Raw genomic sequence first — 14,107 nt, 5'->3', positions numbered from 1 at the left:
TTTGATTTATTTCAAAACATCCATTAAGTGGTCCCATTCAGAGAAATTTTGCATTACAATCCTGAAATCACAGATCTGAGATCGACATGCCATGGTTCCCAGAGTGCATTTCAAATTTGAGCAAGAAAATGCACAGCAGACATCATAGCATCCATAGGATCATAGAAGCTGTTCGTTGTTACAGAAATGGCTTGGATCCATGTCTTGATTCACACATCTAGTCCTATACACATAACAGCATACCACCATAACAATTAGAATGTAAAAACACATGCTAATGATGCGTCATCTCATTGCATCCTCTGCTTTCTAAGCCTCTCAAGCTCCTTCACCATGTGCCAGTGCTCCAAAGAAAGACTCTTCTCGCCAAAGCTCGAGGCCATTATTTGTGCCATTGTTAGCCATCTGCAGATCAGAGGAAGGGAAATGAGCTCAAAAACGATTCATAGACTTCCTGACCAAACAGCCAGGTTAGTGTTTTCAACTGTGGCACTAATACAGACCTGCTAAGTTCAGAACAACCCAAGCTCCTATCATCGCGCATCGCACTGACCATTTCATCTTGAATCATCTGCAATAAGTGCAAACGTTACACAACTCATTAACCATGTCATGCAAAGTGGTATAGTTGGATATTCGAATATGCATCTTTTGCAATCATATTCGAGGTTTTAAGATTATATCAAGGTTTTCGATCAGTGCCATTGCTAGATAGAGAATGGAGTAAGGGGTGTTTACCTGGTAAGTCTCAGGTTCAGTGGACTGAGGAAGAGACCTTACTGTGGCCAAATACCACCTCCAACTTTCAGTTTCCTCAGCACCTGCATTAACTGTGGGAACAGAGGATGGCCGGAAAGGCACTACCAAGTCTGAAGGAAGGATGTTTGATTTTCCCTCAGAGAGAGTAAGTAGCTGCACATCAGCTGCCATTTCCAGCTTGTAGTACTCAAAATCGTAGTCAACCTGCAAGTAAATTCAAAGAAACTTAAATGTCAGATAATCGGTTCAACTTAACCTAAGGCCAGCAACACCAGTACTAGAATTAAAATATTAGGTTCAATGTTGCAAGGATCATTACCTTCTGCGACTCCATCAGATTCTTGAGCAGCATGGTATTTTCCACACCTTTAGATGTCAATGACCCTGTCTGCAGAAGAGTCTCATCAAAGGTCAGATGAGTGCCTTGAGGTAGCTGCAGAACTCCTGTGACCAACCTACAGCAAATATTAGGGTAAGTATAGGATACATTTTAGCTCTAAATATAATACTTATATATTGTTGATACTTAATAGACAATCTAAAAGCACGCACCTTCCTGACTTGTTGTCCTTTCTAGGTTGAAGTGTGGCTGAGTTGAGATAGTCAATTGACAGAGGTATGGCTTGTGAATATGGCACCAATTTCTGGATCAAAGAATACAGTTGATTCCCAAATATGGAAGCACTTTCCTTGTTGAAGCCAGTGAAATTCAAGGAGAGTCTGCCAACAGTGACCACGTCCACCCTATTGCGAAGCTGCATAAAGATTAATGAGCAATAATTTAGTAATTGGATATGAATTGACTTTGCAAGAATCATCTCAAATCAAACTTTTAAAATATGCTTATAGTTAGGGCATTTGATTAGAAATACAACATACTCTGGATAGAAGATGCAACAGCAAGCACTGGGCTGCAAGTTCATCATTGCCTAACACAAGGGTGAGGTGTGAGAGCAAAGATTGCCGAATGCCTTTTAACAGGCTAGGTGAAGGCTGCACGACCAAAACAAAGAACAGAATAAGTTCTATTAGTCAGTGGGTAAAAGCTGGTGAAAGTAGCAAACACACTACAGATTTCATGACAACAAATTTGGTAATATCTACCTCAACAACAGGCCTTGAAATAAAATCGTGGGATGATAATTTTCTCCATACCAAACAGTGAAGACGTGGCACCTGTATAATCATTTAAAGGAATCAAAAGTTAAGGGAAAAAATAGCAAAAGATAAACTAACATTTTCCCGTGTTATACATGACCTCAGGTACTATGTATATGCATACCTTGCTCGGAGGCAACTGAACTGTTACATCTTCCATGAGGTCTAACATTATATCATCTGGGTTGTCACTAGGAGCAGCAAGTTCTGGGTCAAATGTATATACACCAATAAACTCAATAACATCATTTAGCTTCACTTGACTTTCAGGCATGTCATAGATCTGCAACAAAGATATAAAAGAGTCAATCGTAAATAAGATAACTGAAATAAAACCAAATAAATCTGATCATTTGCATTTCATTCACAAAATTCTAGGTCATTACCTTCACTAGACATGAAAATGAGCTTCCAGGTATATGATGATCGCCTCCATTCATCTCTGGAACAGTTCCTGCCACTTCAGTTGAACTGGATGAGACATGAACATCGCCTTCCTTCTGCAAAGAGAATAGAGATTAAATCAGATTAATAGCCAGTTCATATAATTCTTCACAATGTTAGAAGGAAAATAAGCAGGTATGCATAAATAAATCAGGTTATCAACTATCCTAATTTATCAGGATACCTGCCTATATTCAGAATAGAAAATTACAGGATGACATATATCCAGGGAAATTGTCAGATGAAGCTTCCAAATACAAAAAAACAAGCAAGAAACTGATACATATACATTTATGAGATTCAGGTGTGTGCACATCAACATATAAGAATGTAAGTATGAATATATGCTTCATGAGACAAACATGACCATTTAGTATTTACCCTTAATAGTGAAACTGAAATCAAATAATTGTCAACTCTTACCGGCTTCTTGCAGAATGAAGACTCTCCGTGCCCATTTTCTGAAACCTGTCGAAAGAAAGAAATACACTAAATGTCAACACTTCAACAGTGGGTGTCAGGAATAATAGCTGCATTTTATTTGCAGGAAACATGTAAAAAACATACATCCATAGCATCATCATCCCCATCTCTCTTCCTTTTCTCTCTTAATTCAGGTGCCAAGCAGTTTGACATCCTGCGGACATCGGGTCCTGGTGAAGACTCCAGTGTCCAAGAATTTTGTCCAGGTGCCTGTAATACACCAATTACAAATCGGGTGCTGGTGCGCTGATAAAAAAACCTTTAGGGTTACAGAATGAAAAACAAATGCCATGGAAGCAGTAACATACAGGCACACAGTGGAAGAGATGCCGCTCCCAAAGATGTGAATCACAAGGATGTGGCATTGAGAACGGTGAGAAGTCAGTGTACTTGTTTGTCCTCCAAGTTGACCCATCCTACATAGATGATACAGTAAAATAAGCTTAGCAGGCACTAAAGACAGTTTTCCAAGAGTTTATGAGCCTCAGCCCATTACCTTGAAAGCACCAATGTAGTACTCATTCCCAAGCATATCCTGAACCATTCCCCGGTACCGGACCAGGGTGTTTGGTTTGATCAATCCAAGATTTGATGCATCCAACACCGGAACCTGGAATAGTTTTTATTTTGGCATTAAAAGCCTCGCTTGCAAACACGTTACGAAAAATGAGTGCAGCAAAAAGGAGACCCTTTGCTCCTCCCAAAAAATATGAAAACGTAAGTTCCTAACGCGTGTTCTTATTTGTGCAGATTATTGATTAATTAAAATTAAATGACTCAATTTATGCGACTAGTCAATCTATATCTTGAATCGCCACCCAGATCCATAGGTAAACCAGTGTAAAGTAATCGGGAAAAAACACAAAAATCAAAAACAGAAAGGGCAAGGGCTGATCCTTCACCTTGCCAAGGCCGTCTTGCTCGAAGAGGAAGGAGCGGAAGAGGTCGCCGGCGCCCCAATCCTTGCCCCGGAACGCCGCCACAGGGTCGGCTCCTCCGGACTCCGCGGCCGCCGCCGCGGCCGTCCTCTCGAAGGTGGCGCGCACCGCGCCCAGCGGGTTCCCGACGAGATCGTACTGCGGCCCCACCATCACTCTCTCTCTCTCTCTCTTCTTCTCTCGCGCTGGGGTTTGGCACTCGGGAGCAACGGCGGGAGAGGTGGGCAGGCGAGGGGACGAGAGGACTGAGGCCTGAGGGGAGGGGTGATATAGCGGCTCGGGGTTTTGGCGCCACTGGCGGCGGCGCTTCCCGCCGTTTCCTGCCCGCTTCCCGCCATCGCTCTTGGGCTTGGGCTGGGTAAGTAAGTCTCTTGAGCCGAAGTAGGCCAAGTTTTAAATGGGCCAATATCCACAATGTGTAGACCTATGAAGGCCCAGTCTGAACGTTCTTGGAAGAAATGAAACGGGCCTAAAATATTTCCGTCCTGGAACCCTTGTGTAGGTGGGCCCCACAGCTTCTGTCTGCACCTTTGTGGTTGTGGGCGAGCACCTCCGCCGCGGTGAGGCTTCTCCGGCGAGGAATGCGGCTTAGGGAGCGGTGGAGAGGGCGGCGGCCGGCGAGTCGCCGTTAGCCCAGGCGGCGGAACGCTGGTGCCTGGTGGTGGTGGGCGACGAGGAGGGGAAGGATGAAGATGCCCGGTGCGGACATGAGCTTGCGGAACGCGAGGAACACATAACAGAAGACTGAGATATACAGTACTATAAACTAGTACAAAAGAATGCAAACTACTACTGTTGACATCATGTCCATCTACCAGGTTACACGTGGAGTGGAGCATAAGAAAATAGCTTTCAGGCAGATCACTCGTCTCGAGCTGAGGTATCATCCTCTCAAGAGTGAGATCCATTTACTGACAGCACATATATTTATAGTATATGCCAGAAAGGAAGAAAAAAATAGAAGGCCAAAAATGGAACAGGAACAGGGTTGCCTTCCAACCCTAGTATCTGCCTACCAAGCTTAATTCTTTATAGCACCGTATGCTAGTAACAGAACAGCCTTCATCACGCCGAGTACTTTGAGCTCCACATTGGTACCTTCAGGGGTTCGTCGTCGGTGGCACTGCCCCCGTTTTCAGCAGCGCTCAGGGAGTCCGACATCAGAGGGTTTGATTCACCCTCTTTATCCTGTGATGTCAGTGACATGCAACTTGTCAAGAAAAGCTTCTAGAGAACTAGAAAAAACATAGTAATGTTTCCACAACAATATAAATGTTGCATATCAAGTGAAAAGATTTGACATAAGATCAATGGAACAACAAAGATTTATAGATCTGTTCGACATAAGATCAATGTCACCAGACTAATGAGAATTTCAGTTTCAAACGTCCATGGAATTTATCTGTTCGAATGTTATCTGCTCAAAACCCGGTACTATCGATGGAATTTATCCACTAAAAACCCAATACTATCCATGGAATTTATCTGCTGAAAACACGATACTATCCATGGAATTTAGCTAACCATTGCAGAACATACCTGAATGACTTGCGGGGAGACTTCTGCTGGTTTTTGCTGAGTCTCTCTAGTGCAGAAGTATGAATACAAAACCATCCCAATTACTGCAATTAGGATTCCAAGTATGTTTCTCCAGCTAAACGGATCGTGAAGCAGAACATAGCCAAAGGTGAGAACCAAGCATGTTTTCAGATGGCCAAGAACTTGGTAAGTTACAGGAGATGTCTTCCCAATCACAAGAAAAGTGCTGAAGTTTACTGAGACTGAAATTAGGCATGACAACACGATGAAAAACTGCAGAGACAATAAATGCAGACCCATGATCAGATGAAGTAATATCCACAATTAACATAAACTCCCCAAAGCCCAATTTAATGCTTACCAGAACTTGAGTTGTGTAATCGAAAGCAAAGACATTTTGGTTAGTCAAAAATCCATCAAGGAATGGACCAATAAGGAACAAAGTCAATGCTTGGTATGGGCAAGATTGGTACAGAAGCTGCGTTGAAGATACCTTGAACTTCTTCTGTATTGTATTTGTCATCTGATGGCTTGTTAAGGACTCAAGTTATTCGTCACAGAACACTAATGCTCAAATTAAATGCCGCTTTAGTGGCAACTACCCCCTTTTTTTAATGATGAGGAAATATGCATATCACTTAGATGAATGTGCTGATGTGCAATGAGATGATGACAATGCTAAACAAGACAATGTATACCATGTTTAAAATTTATGCTCAACAGGTAAACTAAATAAAACAGTAGAGGAAGAACTAGCCTCTATTGTTCACATATTAGCGCTTTGCCCCCCTTTTGCGATATTAAGAACCTCAAACACATGCAAAGTTTGTTGTATGCAAATGATTCTGTGACAGATGTACCACATAAAAGAAAATAATGAGTATATGTACAATTGAAAGGATACGATCTGAGCAATACAGGTTGTGATGATTGCCAGCAGGGACAGTATGGATCCTACAGTGTTGAGTTGCAGATCAGTTACAGTTGCAACACCAACACCAACAAGGAGCACACTAAGGGAGAGCTTGATATTCTGACTGCACAGTAAGGTCAGTGAAAAAGATTAGATGATATATTATAAAGCTGCATAAAACACATGACGTAGTACAAACAAACCTAAATTTCTTCCTGAAGAAAAGGGTCTCCAATATAACAGTACAGGGAATAATAGCCAGCTTTGTCATCTGAACATAAACAGTACTTTGTTATGAGCTTGGTGGAGTGATTAGCATGTGAGATGGAGAGCATGAATAGCGCCAAACTGAAACCATGTTTCTAGGATGTTTTTGGCCCATCCTGATATACCTTTACTGATGACAACACATCATGTTATGGGCGCCGAATAAGAAATTTGTGCCAGATCACTTAAGTTTGGATGAATACAAATAGAATTAGAGAAAAAAAAGGGATGTATACCTGATAGAAACCAACAGAATTGAAACCAAGACTCAAGTTAAGAAGTCCAATCGATATGCCATTGAGCACTCCAAATCCCATGACGGTCCTTGCATCGAAAGGTTTGTGCTCAAAGAGCTTCATACATAATGCCACATGGAGAGAGCAGAACGTAACCAGGAGATGCCAGCTTGTCAAAGTAGTGGCTGCGAAACAAATACCGCATTTCATTAACACTTGGAGGAAACCCTATTATTGTCTGTTTATAGACGGACTATCACTTCACGACACGTGGTGACACTGTAAATTAATGCGATCGGATTCCAAAAATAGACCAAACGGTAAAAACATATCCATGTGCAATCAATAGCAAAAGCGCGACGTGTTTTACTGCTAAAGATCACAGAGACCATTTTGGTATCACTTAAGCTGAACCTAGCCCCTTTTCCACGGTATAGCCATTTCCAGTAAGTCACCTTAGCCCTATCATATGAACTCACAGTTCACTCATTTTCCAACTCACGACACCAAATATTCGATTCACAGATATTCAAGCTAATTTGCGCTTGCCCCTGAAACTGTGAAATCTCTCGCAGCACCAGTCTCCTCATACCAATTCACAGCACAAAGTCGCTGTGCCCTTGTGCAGCATCAACCAATTCCCGCTGCACCCGCCTGGACTAATCTTGACCTCGCGCCTCAGCAGACAGCATATACGAGTAAAAACATGGAGCAGAAGCATCTAATAGCCAAACAGTAGCTGAACGGAAAGGAGACAAGCATCTCGGACAAGATTGGATCTCATACCAAAGTTGAAGCCGAGGGAGCTCATGAGAGCCTTGTTGCAGATGACGATGGAGACGGAGGACACCACCGAGAGGCTCAGCGCCCCCACCGTCCCCAGCTGGAACTTCTCCCCCGCCACCCCCATTTCCAACCCGTCGCAGAAAGCAGACACGCAGAGCCGGAGAACGCAAAAACTCGCCGGCCCCAAAGCACCAAACCACGCCGCCGACCAGCACCTGCAAAGCACAAAAGGTCACATTTCGATCAAGCAACCGCAGCAGGAACACCAGGAAGCAGCCAAGAGCCGGCCTTTCTGGCCAAAACTACCTCTTTGCTCCCAAAGAACAGAATTCAGCCAAACGAGGCAAGATCTGGGAGACGAGCTCGTGAATCTGAGCTGCGCGAGGGACTGGCAGTGGCACGGGGACCTGAGAAACGAGCTGGAGCAGGACAGCAGGGGCCGGATCAGGTGTGCTTGGCTTCGCGGCTGCGTTCTTGGCCTCCTCCCTCCCCCCTCTCCTGCTCACCGGAGACGGAGACGGGTGTTTTATACAAAAGAAAAGAAAAGATATTGTTGCGAGTATATGGTCATCTCGGGTTGTTGGTGGTTGCTGAGGGGCAGATGTGTAATTATTATTTTTTGTCGGGGTGATCCAGGAGTGTCAATTTTCGATCTGTTCGCTTGATCGTAAACGTTCATGTATTATAATTAGAATAATATTTTTCTCTCACATCAAACCAGCTAGCAGTAATAATCCTTTGGAATGTATTGTACTTTGCACGTGTTTAATGAGATTTGAAAATTTTGTATTTGAAAGTATATATATTGTTTGGTGAGGTGTTTGGTGGACTCACCTCGAATACAAGCTGGCAAGATCCAATTGTCGTTTCAAAAAATAGGTCCAAATACTTAATAGGAGTACCTCATTTGCCTCGTACGATTGATTGATAGATAATCTCTTATTGTCGGCGAATTTGTGATGTGTTTTTTAGAGTACTCTTATATTATATGTGAATGGAGGCTATCATCTCCCATTTATTGAATATTATTATAGTGAGGTTGTTTTCGTGTTGCTTAGTGGATGCCACTTAGGTCATGTTGGCTTGTCTTATAATTCGTATTTTTTCGTTTATTATTTTAGCCGGAACAGCGTTTTCCTCTCACAACAAATTAGTCAAAAACAGTGTTTCGGCTTTTTTCAGAGAAGTGAACGGGCCTTAACTTGTGGCCATCTTGGTATCTAATCGACCCTTTACTCGTTGTCAATCAATAAAAAAATAATGCTCAAATGCTGCACTGCTCTTTCTTTTTCTGCCAAAAAATCATTGTCCACAAATCTGTACTAAGGTCGTTGTTAACACTTGAAATTTGACACGTGTCGGTTTGAGATAACTAAGGTCTTGTTTAAATCCAGGGTAAAGTTTTTGGATGTCACGTTGTGTGTTATATGGGGTGTTCGGATACTAATAAAAAACAAATTACAAAATCCGTCAGTAATCCGCGAGACGAATTTATTAAGCCTAATTAATTCATCATTAGCACATGTGTTACGGTAGCACCACATTGTCAAATCGTGGACACGTCTCACAAATTAGTCACAAAATATATAATTAATTATTTTTAGTCAATATTTAATACTTCATATATATGTCTAAATATTGGATAAGATACGAGCAAACTTTAACTTTAGAGAGAGAAACTGGACGAGCCCTAAACGAAATTACAGTATCGGTCCACCTCCACTCGAAAAATGTACCGTGTCTCGTCAAGAACCCCACTCTTTGTTTGTTTTTTGTGAAAAGTTGCGATGCTCTTTTGGCGGTACAATTTGTAGGTGCATGGGTTTATGGAGCACAGACACAAGTGTGTCCTTGCTGCTGGCTCCCCTCTGCACAGTCGATAGCATCGAGAAACAGTATATGCGTGAAATTCGCTCACTGCGCCGGGATCTTGCATGTTCGTGGGAATCTCAACGCGGTGATCCGTGCGGGAGTACCACTCCATTTTCATCACCACATTGGAGTATGAATGCCGCCATCAAAACGAGTCCTTGTACCTCTGTTGCTCCAGCACTTAGATGTACAGCCCGTTGGTCTCGGCCGAATTGGCTTATAAGCCATGGCTGAAAGTACTGCTAGCTGATTTGGTGTGAGAGAAAAACACTGTCCAATCCGTGAATTATAAGTTAGATACGAGCGAATAAGCCGAAACGAAAAGGCTGCAGTGGCGGACCAAGATTTGAACCGAGGGTAGTCCTAGTCAAAATTTTTGTATGCAATACGGTAAATTCCAATAGCAAATTTGAGAACACGGATATAAAAGAGAACACACATCTTACGATGGATGGCTAAGGATGCCTTATGTATATCTGTATTTATTTTCTTAAAGGAAAATGACCGTATTTAGGCGTGACGTAAGGGTGATGTCATCAAGCTAATAAGGAGGAAGGGGCTTCGCTCGCTCTCGTGGTGTCGCCGCTGACCGCAAAATCTCTTCTCTCCTTCCCATCCGGATCTCCATCGTCGCCGCTCGACAGGAGGACCTCCACACGCTGCTCGACTGCTCTTCGCCGGAGTCCCCTTCCTCCTCCTTCTCTACAGCCATGCCCCTTCCTCCTAGGCACTATCGCGTCCGCTCAGCCGCCTTCACCTCGCTCGCGCTCCGCGGGCTAGTCCAGCCGCCTGCGCCTCACCGTCACTTGGCATGTCCGCGGGCGGACGGCGCACGGCGACGCTGGACTGCGGTTGATTGGGAAGCCGGCCAGATGCTTGGCGCACCGCGGCCGGCGGGGCGCCGGTGGACTGGCGGAGCCGCAGAGCACTGTGCCTGTGCCTGTGTGTGCGGGCATGGCCACGTAGGGCAGCGGCCGGTGAGGGACCTGCGCTCGAGCCTCGGGGCTCGGCCGGGGGGCGGCGGTCGCTCCTCGCTACTTGCTCGCACCTGGAAAAGTCGAGGTCGAGGGCTGCGGTCGCGAGGGGGCGAGATGGCGAGCGCTTGGGCCAAACTTTTCGTGGGCTCTGCGAAGTATTAGAAAATGTCTGGGCCAAATTTGCGGGTAGTCCCGGGCCTACCTGGACTACCCGCTGGGTCCGCCACTGACAGGCTGGTAGTATAGGAGTGCTTGCCCCTAGAAAACATAAGTTCTTTTTTGTTAATCCCTATGTCCCAAATTAAATTAATTTGTAGAGAGTTTAAACAAATTTATACAAAAAAGAGCACGTATATTTATGACACGAAATAGTTCACTTAGGATGATATATGGATTGATTTATTTTGAGACAGAGCGGGTAGCATAAACATACTCTCTACGTCTACAAATGTAAGGACATGTGAGTTTAGAACAATTTATGCAGGACAAGAAAAAAAACACATGTACATACACTCAATCAAGCACCTAATTTAGGGTGGCACACAACTAAAATATGTCTATTCGATCGGCCACACTTTGTGTCCCAAAATAAGTACATTTCCAGCTTCTAAGTATGCATTTGGAAAAGTGCTTGTCCAGGTGCATGCATAGAAATGCAGTTATTTGGAATGAAAGGATTATTCGATGCCATAAAATGACAAACCACTAGCGACTAATTATTGCTATTTATTAGACCAAAAGTGCTTACATTTATGGATAAATTTTAAATCACTGGAGTCCTTAAATTTGTGAACAGAGGGAGTATGTTGCTTTTTATTTGAACCGAACTACCCGTAGCCAAGTTGGCGTTAGTGTGCGAGTTGGGTATAACTTAGATGATTATTAGGTTCTCTATGATAGAGTTTGTCCATCTAAGTTCAAGTTTTAAACTTGCCATGGAGCTTTTTTTTTTGATACATTCTAAGGATTAGTAGTGCTACATTCTTTTAGTAGTAATAAGTACTGTGTCCAGCAATCTAATATCTGCCGATCCAGCTTTTAGGTGGTGCTCATAAGGATATGGTGTTTGTGCATATTCATAGGGTTGTGTGTGCGCGTGAATGTAATTGTCTGTATTTGTATTTGTATTGTTTCCATAAAATTAAATTGCCATTGTAAAAGGGATAATATAGATGAATGATGTAAATTTATTTTTAGTTATAAACAAGCTAGAGACGTCTTGGACTATCTGAATTTCTGAAGTCAATTATTTTAGACATTGACCTATCTTTTTTTATAATATATCTATTAAATCATTTGTTTGTGAAAAATATATTTAAACAAATATACTCATAGATATCCAAACATTTTTTCTAGAAAAAGGAGAGTAAAGATAATTTGTAGCCAAAGTGTGTGATCTAAGGCACCTCAAAACGCCATTTAATATATGTGACCGGAAGTCCAGAAAGACTGTAGAAAACGACACATATACAGTGCAACGTACACAGGCCAGAAGGAATAATGAGGAAACAAACCCACGGAAAAAGGGCACAAAAGGACGGGACGCCACCTTGGCATGCATGATGATGATCATTCTCGCGGCGTTGGTGTATGTTGCTTTGAAACAAATTATATATATATATATATGGAGAGTATATTCAGTAGACAGCTACAAAATAAGTTATTATGTAGCCATCTCCATTTTACGATAATTTTATATACTAATTTATGATAATGTCAATATATATTTACGATAGTTGTGTTACTATAACACATAGGGATATTTACCATAACGTTATAGTAAACCACTTAGTAAGGAGTTACTGTAATCTTGTAAATTAACATAGTAATTATCGTAACTCAAAGTGGCTATAGAATAAGTTATTTTGTAACCAGCTACAGGGTAGTAGTTCTACGGTAAGACTATTCTACAGCTGGTCACAGAATAACTTATTCTATGGCCACCTTGATTTGCGATAATGTTTGTACCAATTTACGATAATGACAATACAGGTTTATGATACATGTGTTACTATAATTCAAGATGATACTTACCATAATGCTACAGTAATCATTTATGAGGGAGTTACCATAATCTCGTAAATTAGTATAGTAATTATCATAACTCAAAGTGGTCATAGAATAACTTATTCTGCGGCCAGCTACAGAACAGTATGTCTATAGATAGACCCAGCTTGGGGTTTGGCCGTGTGGATAAGGAGAAGGAAGGGGAGGGATGATATTGACGCATGGCAGCATGGGCGAGAGGATGAGCGGAGAAGAGGAGGAGGAGGAGGGTGGGTTCGGTGGCACGCCATTGTCGTGGAGGACTACTTTGGGATTAGTCAATAATTAACTGAGTAATAAATTGAAAAGCAGGTAGCATATGGAATGGGAACGCAGCCAAGTTGTGTTCGTTTTGGATGGCCTCCACCTGCTGCTTATTGCCATCTGCTACAGGAAGTAATAGGAGGTCGCTTTCGTTGGGAGGTCGCCGAACCCACCGACACTCTCAGCTCTCTCCCGGCCGGAGCTAGCTGCCTCTCTCAGACTCAGATCAGAGCCAGTAGTCCATGCCCATTCACTGTTCATGGTGTTGGAGGCTGACACCGACGCCAAACAATCATGCAGTCCAATGGTGGTCTGAATTCTGAATCGTTTGATCGATTCTGCATATGACTGGATGGACGGAGGATGCATGGCATGCAGGCTGTAAAAGCTAGCTTGTCCTTGCTCGCTCATTGCCTCATTCCAGTACTACATGTGTTGTTGCCTGCCACTGCCAGGCGCCAGCACGAGCTAGCTAGTCGTAGGTCTCTCCCGGCCCTCCCCTTGCAGTGAGTTCTGGACGGCATGGACACCGCTAGTGCTCACCTTCCACTGTGCTGAGATGCGAGTGAATGTTCATGGGCACGTACGTCGTCTCCGACATCCGATCCTGCGTGCTCCACTCGATCGGCATGCAGGTTCATATGCAGCATACTAGTATGCATGGATGATGGCGACGACGCGCGCGTACTTCAGTTCTCCTCGCTCGATCCGTCTCGTCGCCGTCGGTCCAGCGTCTACAATAATCTACACTGACGCACTCGCAGTGTCATCGTAGCTAGTGGAGCCGTGGAGATCTGGACTGGAGGAGCAATCTCTTCAATTAACATACTCATATAATAATGCAGGGATATAGATAGATTTATATTCGAATTCAACACAGGCCGTCCGGATCCTGTTCCTGTCCATCCTCCACTGAATATGAGAGATGCATCCCTTCATCACAAAAGGGACCAGGATATCAGTGGTAGACCGGTAGGGTGGCCGGTGGCAGCAGCAGCAGCCAGCAGCCATGCTCTACTGGCGAGGCTAGGGTTTACTCCGTAGACGACTACAAAAATGGAGACATGTTTGGTGAGCTTTATGGCCGCCGTCCTTTCCAAACCGAAAGGTTTTTTCGTGTTGCCTTCTGCTTTTCGTTTTTACTCTAGATAATATAGAGGTACGCATCTACAGTCTTCGTCGGTAAAAACTTTGGGGCCGGAGAATATGTGTATGCATTCAATCAGGACGTACTCGGGTTGGTGCCTGCCACGACGGTCGACGGCAAAGATCCCAACCATGCACACCCGTCCCAAATCGGACGTGTGGTGGCAGTTTCGGTCAGGGACGAGCCAACTAAAACAGTTCCTTCATCTGTAGCGCACTTGAAATGTACTTATGACAATCAAAGAGAGTTTTCTCTTTGATAGATTACTGCCATAGTGA

At 43.4% G+C, this 14,107-nt stretch overlaps 2 protein-coding genes across 2 annotated transcripts; both read right to left on the bottom strand.

Annotated features, from left to right (window-relative positions):
* Positions 1–76: 76 nt before the first annotated feature.
* LOC136449532 (mini-chromosome maintenance complex-binding protein-like) lies at positions 77–4,374 on the bottom strand. The gene is made up of 14 exons (XM_066449571.1): positions 3,747–4,374; positions 3,341–3,454; positions 3,153–3,260; positions 2,929–3,054; positions 2,785–2,829; positions 2,304–2,417; positions 2,042–2,200; positions 1,864–1,935; positions 1,639–1,752; positions 1,312–1,514; positions 1,079–1,214; positions 739–963; positions 504–571; positions 77–405 (listed from the first exon to the last, which is right to left on the bottom strand). Exons 1-14 carry the CDS (start codon positions 3,933–3,935, stop codon positions 291–293), a joined length of 1,788 nt encoding a protein of 595 aa, XP_066305668.1. The 5' UTR covers positions 3,936–4,374; the 3' UTR covers positions 77–290.
* A 147-nt stretch (positions 4,375–4,521) lies between these two features.
* Positions 4,522–8,045, bottom strand: LOC136449533 (UDP-xylose transporter 3-like). The gene is made up of 8 exons (XM_066449572.1): positions 7,830–8,045; positions 7,524–7,738; positions 6,738–6,922; positions 6,438–6,505; positions 6,226–6,358; positions 5,683–5,844; positions 5,322–5,594; positions 4,522–4,970 (listed from the first exon to the last, which is right to left on the bottom strand). The coding sequence occupies exons 2-8, from the start codon at positions 7,645–7,647 to the stop codon at positions 4,848–4,850; spliced, it is 1,068 nt and encodes a 355-aa protein (XP_066305669.1). The 5' UTR covers positions 7,648–7,738; positions 7,830–8,045; the 3' UTR covers positions 4,522–4,847.
* Positions 8,046–14,107: the final 6,062 nt, after the last annotated feature.

The sequence above is a fragment of the Miscanthus floridulus genome, chromosome 5 (assembly GCF_019320115.1).
Source record: "Miscanthus floridulus cultivar M001 chromosome 5, ASM1932011v1, whole genome shotgun sequence".
NCBI classification, from domain to species: domain Eukaryota; kingdom Viridiplantae; phylum Streptophyta; class Magnoliopsida; order Poales; family Poaceae; genus Miscanthus; species Miscanthus floridulus.
This window is presented reverse-complemented; position numbering and strand designations above follow the sequence as displayed.

Excerpts from the sequence above, each read along its gene's own strand:
- LOC136449532 (XM_066449571.1), bottom strand. The coding sequence starts at position 3,935 with ATGGTGGGGCCGCAGTACGATCTCGTCGGGAACCCGCTGGGCGCGGTG. Across the intron at positions 1,515-1,638 it reads TGTTGCATCTTCTATCCAGA|CTTCGCAATAGGGTGGACGT; the intron begins GTATGTTGTATT and ends ATCTTTATGCAG. Across the intron at positions 964-1,078 it reads ATCTGATGGAGTCGCAGAAG|GTTGACTACGATTTTGAGTA; the intron begins GTAATGATCCTT and ends ATTTACTTGCAG.
- LOC136449533 (XM_066449572.1), bottom strand. The coding sequence starts at position 7,647 with ATGGGGGTGGCGGGGGAGAAGTTCCAGCTGGGGACGGTGGGGGCGCTG. Across the intron at positions 6,923-7,523 it reads CTCCCTCGGCTTCAACTTTG|CCACTACTTTGACAAGCTGG; the intron begins GTATGAGATCCA and ends TTTGTTTCGCAG. Across the intron at positions 6,506-6,737 it reads ATTCTGTTGGTTTCTATCAG|ATGACAAAGCTGGCTATTAT; the intron begins GTATACATCCCT and ends GTTTATGTTCAG.